Source organism: Rhea americana, unplaced genomic scaffold (assembly GCF_003343005.1).
Source record: "Rhea americana isolate MKP2758 unplaced genomic scaffold, rheAme1 scaffold_396, whole genome shotgun sequence".
Lineage (NCBI taxonomy): Eukaryota > Metazoa > Chordata > Aves > Rheiformes > Rheidae > Rhea > Rhea americana.
In genome coordinates this window covers 267,874-277,975 of record NW_028186530.1, presented here as the reverse complement: position 1 = coordinate 277,975, position 10,102 = coordinate 267,874, and the positions used below count along the sequence as shown (strand labels likewise).

Here is a 10,102-nt window from a genome sequence, read left to right as displayed (position 1 = left end):
CAACGCACCGATTGCAGGCACAGCCCAGCAGCTTCCTCCGCCTGATCGCCCTGCAGACTGGGCTGTTTTCCTCCTCTCACACCCACATGCTACCCTGGAGGCCCACTAACTTACCTCATACAATGCATCGCTATTGTTAAAGGCTGATCTAGATAGCGTTGTATGTGGAAGGAAGGCGCCACCTGAATGGGAAGTAGCTGTAGTACTATGGAGTAGGACACACATTACATTGCCCAATTTAGAAGCATTTTTTTTATAAGCAGGAAAGTTTTGTATTCTGACAATGGAGATCATCTAGAACTCAAGTACTAAAATTAGGAGTGCAGTAGTACAGATAATCATTTTATTTCCTCTTTTGTTTTTGGAATAAAAATTCGGGATGCCTATAAGAATGTGAGTTGGTTCCAGTCTTGTTTCTGAAGATCAGCGAACAACTTCATTTAGAAGGGACCCCTGGAGGTCATTTAGTGCAACCCCTTCCTCAAGGCAGGCCAATTAGAACAGTGTAAAAGAACAGTTCCCATTTTCAAAATAAAAGGTATCAAGTTGGGAGTGCTGCAGAGAACTTCATTGGTGCTACATTTAGTGCAGGAGATAAACCAAGATAGCAGAATCTTTCTCCGACCATTTTCCTCAGCTTTTCCTTAGAGAATAATTTTTTTGTTCCGTGTTCCCGGTATTTTACTTTTTTTTTTTTTTTTAATATATATGCATCAGATGAGACACCTCTTTTCTTTGGAATCTGGAGTTAAATAAGATTAATAGGCTAACTCAAATGTGGATTTTTTTTAAGTTAAATAATACATAAAATTGTTCTTGACCTAATATTAGTCTACTAGTTTAACTAACTAGGCTGCCATTGAACTAACAGTAACCCCTGACTAACTTCTAACTTTCCTGAAATGTTGTATAAAAAAGAAAGGCAGTTCTGGAATGACTATATTAGAATACTGAAATACTGCGTTTACGGTTCCGTTTTACTTATTCATGTAAAACAATGAAAGGACTATAGAATTAACTATTTGGGCTCTTCTGGGTTTGTAGTTTATATTTATCTACCGTGCAAACAATTAGAAGTCACCAGTGCCAGCTTGACCAGATCACATAGATACTGGCCTTAGCAGTCCACTTATTTTCATACTTACTAAATAAACTCAAAATGAATGTGCTTATTCTAGTCTGACTGATGCTAACTTTACCCTCCTGGCTTGAATAAAAATAAGCTTTTTTTTCCCTTTTTTTTTTTTTTTTTTAGGATAAATTCAATTAAACAAGGTTAGTTTAACTGTAATATTCACTTAACACCAATCTAGACCTGCTAAGCCTCAGCAGTTAAAATTTTAGATAGATATTCAATTTAGCACTACTGTTGTTGGGCTAACAGATACTAATCACTATCAGAAAGGGATCCAGGGATCCAGACACGGTCRTTGACTCAATTAAAGCCAGATGGCAGGTCAGGCATTTTTCAGCTTAATCAAGGTCCATTTAGATAATTAATAATGCTGAAGATATAAGGCTATTATCACTTCTGTTTAGGCTATCAGAAGTTCAAACCCAAGTATTTCTAACCTTATTCTGGCCAAAGGCATAGTATGCCTGATATAAGGAGAGACAGTCAGGGAAGAGTTCAGAGAGCAGAAATTCAGCATTTTGGGACGTTACTAAAATACTAGACTAAATACTAGACTACGTTATTACAAACTGTTAGCTTGTTTGTTTCTGTTATATGCATTAATATAAAACAGTTTATGTCTTTGTAAATGTCTTGCATCGTAGTGAGAATATATATGGCTTGTCCTATTGATTTTTTATGCAAATAGCAATAGCCCCTGTGGTCTCAAGTTTGCACTATTTTGCAGAAGTAAATCGGTATTTTTAGAATAATTTGCTYGGTTAATATAACTTGGTTAATAAAAGTCTAAGATGTACCTAGAAGTCATCTCAAGATAYGTTTTGGTAGATCTTTAGTATTTATGTTCTTCGTGAAGAACCTTTAATAGGTAGTCTTTGGTAAAAATGTCAACTGAAATATTGGAAGGATAGATTGCTTGCTTTTTACTGAACGTTGTTTTTATCTTTAATGCACAGAGGGTTAGTATTAAACGATTTTTTGCTAGCTTACCTTCAGAAGAAAATGCAAGTTATCCTGCATGGAACTGTTCAGTGATTGAAGCTAGCCAATGCATATAATCAGTTCGGCAGCATCTTAAAATAATCCACCAAAAAGTAATATAAACCCAAACGGAAGGTATTAGAGCTTAGAACTATCTGTCTTTTTTAAGATACTTGCACAAGCTTTAGACACAGGGTTAAGGGACAATTACACGCTATAAGGTACTTAGAATGAGGATTTAAATCAAATCTTAATAAGTAAATCTAAAATACTCCTGCCACCATATTCTCAGCATCAACATGCAGCATGCTTGTTAATCATAGCTGTCGCATCAGATGTTACAACAGCATGATTGATTTCAGTTTTATACTGCAAGGTGTCTGTCTTAATACTGTTGTGTGATGGTTGCTGCCAGTGCAGATTAAGAGACCAAAATTTAAGAAACACTGACATTGCCATAGCTAGATAATGTATAATATAATTTCTAACARTGACCAGATGCTTCAGGGGAGAAATGTTGTAATATATTTCATAGTAATTTGATATCCATGGGAGAAGTTTCTCCTAAATTGTCATTGAAAAATTTAGAAGGATCCCAGAATCCTGGAGGATGGGRTATTTTTTCTGAAGAGCCAGAAGTAAAGAATGATACATGTAGCAGTCAATGTCAGTATCTACTCAGTTCCTCTCCTGCAGAAATCTGTGGGCTCACAGGCATTTTCATAGCTCASGTGAAATCACCATTTTTGCATACATTTTTTTTCACCTCAGTTCTCTGGAAGAGTAGAATATGTATCAGAAAATTGGAAAGAGATGTTAATTCTGTGTATTTTTCTATTATTGTGAAAATGACAGCTGAAAGCTAGTCTTCCTGAAATTTTAAGACAAGGGCAAATGTTTTCTGTAGGATTGGTAAATAGAGAATTTTAGGTAACTTAATGGAAAACAGAAACATTAGGGGTATGATGTGTATGCTGCAGTTGAAAGAGAAAAGCAAATCAAATATCAAGCAGGCCATACGTTTAAGAGGTGGGAAGAATTCTATAAGGAACGCCTGAAATAGCGGAAAGAGCAATGCTTCAGAATGCAGTATTTAAGCATTTGAGTGGATGGCAAGGTTGCTGCCACAAAACAAGGATAGTTGCAGGTCAGGTACTAAACAGAGCATGATGAATCTATGTCTTCTTTCTTGACCATGGTTTCMTGAACACATGATAAACATGAGCCAAGCAAACAGAGATGGTCTTCAGTGACAAAGTGTAGATAGAGGAGACAAAGGGACAAAGACACTAGGATTTCACAGAAAGTAGAGATTTAAAAGGGGARTGTCACTTGAAGTGGACACACTCCAATGTTAGTGAGTTGAAATAGGGAATGGAAAAGCAGAAGACGAGAGAAAGACGTTTTGAAAATCAATGAAGAACCAAAACATGCGTTAACAAGTAGCATTCAAGAGCATCCAAGGCAAAYATAAGGGAGAAGCAGAAAGAAGTAAAAGGCACAATGAAGACACTAGTAAGAAACAATTTGAGAGGACTCATAGAACTYTTGATCATGGGGGACTTCTGAAGGTCTTTAATCCCACCTCTCACAAGGGAGGCACTGAGATCACATCAGATCGGCTGAAGATCTGACCTTCAAGGACAGTTTTCACAGCTTCTCTGGTAAACTATTCCAGTGCTGCACAATTTGAACCCACCAGTGATTTGTACATACAGAGAAAGCCCAGAAACTGAATCTGAATTGATCAGTGTTAGAAGAAGTCGTCAATATAGTCCTAAATAGCCTTCTCTATGATTTAAAGATAAAATCAGGTACTTTACTAGTAACCTGGCAAAGTTCTAAAAGCAACATTAAAATCAGCTCTTATCAAGTGAATTAAATTCTGTGGGAACAATCCTATGAAATGAACAACTGTCAAAGCTGTTTCTTTTAAAGTTTCCTACAAGATCTTTGGTTTCCTCCTTGAAAAGAAGAAAAATGTTACTTCTGCTAATGGGTGGTATGTGGTACTAACAGGAATATGAAGAAAAGAGTGACCAGAGGCATGGAAATACAAGGAGGTGGGGAAAAAAAAAACAAAAGGACAAAAGAGGATTTCTTTCATTTAGAGAAAAACAAGCAAAATATATGATTGAGTATGCAAAATGAAGGACAGTGTAGAAAATATAAGGCACTTACATTTATCTTGTCTTGCAATACAAAAATAAGGGAACAACAACTGAAATAAGGCAACAAATGTAAAAATTATACCTTTTTAAATACAAAACATAATTGACCTATGGGAATCGCAGCCTTTAGCTAAAACTCCAAGCTTAGCAAGATACTTTAAGAATGACTACACATATTTATTTATGCTACTGAGAATAATAATGTAAAAAAGCGATAAAAACCCTTGTTTGCCAAGATAGAAATCAGCAGTTAATCTGCATATACTTAAAAAGTAAATGTCTTCATATGGATAGACTGTTCTTTGCATAATTACCTATTATAGTATTTCATATCTTTTCTGAAGCATCTGGTCCTCACTATTCTTAGATTTAGAGTATCTAAGCAGACAGAATATTGATCCACAAATCCCTTTGCTTCTGAAACCCTTCCTCAGACGTATAACACCCCTCAGTATTCTCATCTTTATAGTAGGCAGTTAGGATTTCAGTCTTCTGAACGACGCTGTCTTTTCCCATCCCCTTAATCCATCCCCAAACACACACACACACACTAATCACACACACACACCAATCCCAGTTTTTTAGTATTCTCGGACAGTAGGCACGAATACCTAGAATTTATTGTGCATACTGTTTAATTTAAAGGGAAAGAGAAAAAAAATCTATTAAACTCTATTTCTGCAAGCATATTCTCTTGGAATTTGCAATTGATTGAAGCCATTCCATATTCCTTTATATATTTCTTTGTTCTATATTTGATTTAGTTAAGGTTGTTCATGGAATATTTTTAGCCTTTTTGTATTACAAATTTTTGGAGCAATATGCTCCAAGAAATTACTAGCTATTTTTACATCAAGTCCATTTTGTGGACTGCTGAATAAAGTGTAACGTAAGTATAGAGGGTCATTAGAAAGTTTGATTAAATGCCCCCTTCTACCTGCCCCCCAAGTCCAAGCAAATGAATAATTTCTGTAGGAGCAATAAACACCACTCCCCAACTGGATTTAAAAAAAAAAAAAAAAAGGAGGAGAGTCTCCTTAGAACATATGAGCAGGTTATTTCTTGACAGTCTTGCAGATTTGTTTTTTTGTTTTTTGCAGGGGAGGAGAGCACTTAATGCTTACATTATGAACTTGGTAAGGAAGCGCTTGAGCTCTCATTTAAGAGACTTGCAGACTAGCCATCTGCAGCCTGGTAGGAAAATGCTGCACTCTCTGGTAATGATGATAATAATAAGGCTATACAGTTTTTACAGAAATAAAAATAAAATAGTGACTTTGTAGCTGACCCTGGGAAAGAGATTATATAGTATATATATGGAATTGTTCTGTAATTAATCCCAGGTTTCAGGCAAACATGCTTACACAGTATCAAAAAAAAAAAAAAAGTTTGCTAAACCTCTATCGTTGACTTCAGTGATCAGAGGATGAAGCCCGTAGTAATACTCATTTCTGTCCAAGAAAATACAGAGTAAAAGCACCCTAGCAGCATACTTCTGCTCTTTTCCTGTTTACAGTGCTGATTGAGATAAACTCACTAAGTTAGAAAATGAAGTGGCTCATTTTGTTTTACAAGTAAACTTTCTTCACCATTTGTCATCTCTTGTAGTCTAATTGTAGGTAAAGTAACAAATACAATGTCTAGAGCTTTCGGTACGTATTGTTCAGTGGTGTATAGTAGAAACTGAAAAAGGTTAAAAGTCTTTTCTTGGTGTCTGAATGACCGCARATTATCAATATAAATTGGTAATGACTGCATCTTAAAACTCATCAGTTTAAATTGAGTACAGGTCAATACAAATAGGAACAGTCAAGGGCTTCAGATGTAATTCTCATCAGTTCCATTTCTAATGATATAGTATGTACAAGTTAGCTGGCTTTGCCATCATTCTAGGCAATTAGAATAGGGAACAAGGAAAGAACACAAAGGCCAAAGCAACTTGTATAGATTGTTTCCTTCCCATTGGCACTGAACAGCTGGCAGTGCCACTGGTAATGCTGTGGGTGCTGGGCTACCAGTCACATCTCATCAGCACTTTCAAGATTAAAAAAAAAAAAAAAAAAAAGTATTTTTCCCATGGTTACTAAAACATACCCCAGCTTGAGTTCCTCGTTTTCAGAGCAAATAAAACATACACTGGTATGAATTAACGATCCATATTAGTAATCATTTTATCTCTGATGTATTGACTAGGAGTAGTGTGCATGTGTTTTATTTTCTTGTAAAGGAATATTTCTTGAATGAACGATCTGCTAAAGATTCAAAGATTCTCCTTATTAATTTTTTAAAAGAAAGCGCTTTTCCAGATGTGTATGCTAAAACATTTTTATATGTTCTTTCTTAAGCCTCTGCCTGGCTTTCCTAATCATAATATGAAAACTTCATGAAATTTCATGGAAGATGATTTTCACTTCTGAACGCTGAAAAAAGATTTACTGTATATTCTAGTGGTGGTGGTGGGTATTTATACTTTCTTGATCACCAAGTGATATGCCATATAAAACCCGTATCTCTCTAAAAGTTTAAAGAAGTGGGTAGTTTACAGTGCTTTCTGATTTTTTTTTTAAGTATTTAGACTCTACCCTATTGAAAAAGGTTTTTAGAAGGGATCCATTGTCTACTATAAAAAGTTATCCATGTAGTACTTCAGTTTGCTTGTTCACCATATTTCCATTTAAGGATTGATTATTTCTAATGAAGCAAAGTACGAGTATTTTGACAAAATTCAAAATGGGATCAATGGCATGTCCATAAATGCATGCAAGTTTGGACCTGTTCAAGAGAAAACAGTATGTCTTTGTATGGTAACAACAGGCTGGTGGAGGGCTTATGGTCAAGACACAGGAGTTCAATGTAAAAGGGATAATTTACTAATTCTTATCTTACAACTACCTAATATTTGGTTTTACTTCCTTTTCATCTGCTTCATCCTCACTGTCGTCAACCTGCTGAATGACCAAGTCGGTTGACCCATCCTCCACAATCTCCACATCAGATCTGTTGTCTTCCCCATAGTGCCACCTGGAATCCTTATCCCCTTCTTGTGGAAATTCAAGGGGTGCTTCAGCATCCAAGTCAATGCGAATACTGTCTATGCCGGCTTCAGCCAAACACTCATTACAGAGTCTGTAACGTCTTGTCCCCTCTTGGACCACTTGTCCTGTTAGCTCAGTCACGTGGCGTTTACACTTTCTGCAGATAGGCTTACAAGCCTGATGAATCTGGGAAAATTGAAACGAATACATTTGATATTTTATCCACAGGGAAGAAGCGTTTTTTAAGATAACAAAATGTAGCTCTGGAGGATTGTCAAACGTAAGTGTTAACTCATTTTGAGAGACAGTCATACAGATGTTAAAAAACAAAACAAGCATAGGCTCTGTAATTGCCTACTTAGACTCTATTATAGGACTTATATGGAACACAGTACTTTTCTGAGCCATCAGTTAACAGTGAATTTTTGTCGGAATTATGCTTCACATTCACTTAAAAACAGATTAATTTTGTATTACCTCTTAAGGTAGGCAGTATATCAACACAATACACTCATACTGTGTTTGTTTATACTAACRCACTTAGATTTGCACATTAACAAATCATGCAGTTACTAAAAATACATACTGTTCGAAAATGGCTACTTAGGTGATCTAGCCTGCTAAATCTTTTTCCACATGCCTCACAAGGGTAAGGGCGCTCTCCTGTATGACAGCGAAGGTGACGCTTTAGGTCTGCTTTTCTTTTCACCACATGTGTACAGAATGGGCACTTGAATCTCATCCTGGGCAGATCATCTGTTAGAAAATAAGAAAAACTTTAAAAGTCAGAACAAGTCGAGTTGTAATATTCTAGGAGAAGGTTATTCTAGTTATGAAAAGCAACACAAGAAGCCATTCTTACTTAAAAAAAAATATTACAGGTCCTGTCAAATACAAAGATCTTGCATTTCCTGTTAATTACACAAGAGGAAAGGAAATGGAGGGGTCTATTAGCTATATTAAAATAGATTTAAAAAATTAAAAAGGACTAATGACTTATATTTGCAGGATGAAGCTGTGGAGACACTAAAGGTTATGCATTTTGAAAGGCTAGTTCTAACAAACTAGTATAGCTATCAGGACAAATTTAAGACAAGTATTTCCATCATTCATAATTATTAAAAAATAGAGTTAAACTTTCCAAAATTACATTTTTGGGAAATACAGATGAATTTTTGTCAATATACACTTTCTTAGTAATACATATTTTCTCATTGACAGAACAGGTGATTGTGTACTTAAAGCATTAAAAACAACTCTTACCTTCGGCCCAGCTTCCCATGACACCTAGAATCGAGGGCATGCTCGTATACTGCTCGTCTGCTTTTGAAGACTTCGATTTACCAGAAGAACGAGGTGATTCATGCTCTTGCTGTGATACAGCTAAACTCCTTGGTATCACATCAGACCCTTGACCATATTGGTATCCCACATGAGGAGATTCAACTTCTGTTTCAATCTGAACTTGCTCCTCAGATTGAGTAATATGGCCCGCAGGCTCAGAAGCTCTGTCCTCAAGTTTGCTTGATTTATAGTGAGGAATGTCAGAAGGTTGCTGCAATCCTAGGTGCCTGGATTTTTTTATGGAATCCTGCCTTTGCTCATGCTTGGACAGCTGTTGCTGTGCATTTCTTTGAGAAGTTGGATAGTAGTTGAAATTGCTCCAAGCACTTCCACCCATCATACATGTCCCTTGATCCGGATTTAAGTGAGAATGTGGAGGGCTGCTTTCTGCCCTCCAGCCAGCACCATATAAGCAGGAGCGGTCCACACCATTTGAATTTACATCTTTGTCTGAAAGACTGAAGTAGCGATCCTTTTCCTTCTCACTGATGTCCAGTGATGACTTAATGAATGTTTTACAGACGCTGATGACATCGGTCATCTGAAGATAGCTAGCAGCTGACATGACTTCAATGACGTTCTGACCAGTAAGAGACAGTTTACCTGAATACACAAAATCTAGAATAACTGTAAATGTGTCAGGAGAAAATGCCTGAAAAGTAGCTGTTGTTGGCTGGCTAGTCTCCTTTGAACTCTGTGAAAGGAGCATTTTGAAGTAGCCACTGCTGGCAAACAGCACATTTCGATGTGCTTTGAAGACCTTTCCCTCAACCAGGATATTGCAGTCACAGAATAAGTCTTGCCTGCGCTGCTCATTTAGTTGTTGCAGGAGGTGAAACTGGTGAGAAGAAATCTCCATTCCAGAAAAGGTGAAATGTAGTGTTGCTCTAAAATAAAAACATAATTAAAGTCTTCAGTTCAGCATCCTACAACTCAGCCAAAGATACTGGACCCAATTTTACAGATATCTTGTAAAATATTTTTTTCATAAATCATGTTTTTAAAAAACATATGTATAACCATACATTTTATTTTGAAAAGAAAAGACTCCAGAAATAGAAGAAAGCCAAATAAACCTGTACATATTATTTGGCAGGGATGCGCGTGCTACGGCTAGGAGCGTCTACGTCCTAAGGATGTATGCAACTCATTGGAAGCTGTACAACCTTCAGACAGTCAGCAACAAGACGACGAGCCCTTCAGCAGATGTGAGTGTCTCGGTTGAAGAGTGTGTCCATGCCTTGAGTTGACGTTATCACATCGCCCTGGTCCGGCTGGGCTCATATCCTTGCCTCCGAAGGGACCAGAAATGGGTAGTCAGCGGCGCAGCCCTTAGCGGCCGCAGCCCTCCCGGCCCGGGCTCCCCCGGCATTGGTAGCGGTCGCCGTCACTCACCCGCCCGCCCGGCCGAATTGGTCGCTCGACCCTCGGGAGCC

General features: G+C 37.2%; 1 protein-coding gene across 1 annotated transcript; it reads right to left on the bottom strand.

The window, feature by feature from the left end:
- Positions 1 to 7,134: 7,134 nt before the first annotated feature.
- On the bottom strand, positions 7,135 to 10,090 carry LOC146590920 (zinc finger and BTB domain-containing protein 8A-like). Its single transcript, XM_085313797.1, has 4 exons — positions 9,833 to 10,090; positions 8,586 to 9,553; positions 7,909 to 8,078; positions 7,135 to 7,508 (listed from the first exon to the last, which is right to left on the bottom strand). Exons 2-4 carry the CDS (start codon positions 9,523 to 9,525, stop codon positions 7,176 to 7,178), a joined length of 1,443 nt encoding a protein of 480 aa, XP_085169923.1. The 5' UTR covers positions 9,526 to 9,553; positions 9,833 to 10,090; the 3' UTR covers positions 7,135 to 7,175.
- Positions 10,091 to 10,102: the final 12 nt, after the last annotated feature.

Coding starts and splice junctions, on each gene's coding strand:
- LOC146590920 (XM_085313797.1), bottom strand. CDS start 9,525: ATGGAGATTTCTTCTCACCAGTTTCACCTCCTGCAACAACTAAATGAG. Junction 8,079..8,585: donor CATGGGAAGCTGGGCCGAAG/GTAAGAGTTGTT, acceptor ATTTTCTAACAG/ATGATCTGCCCAGGATGAGA. Junction 7,509..7,908: donor TAAGTAGCCATTTTCGAACA/GTATGTATTTTT, acceptor CAATTTTCCCAG/ATTCATCAGGCTTGTAAGCC.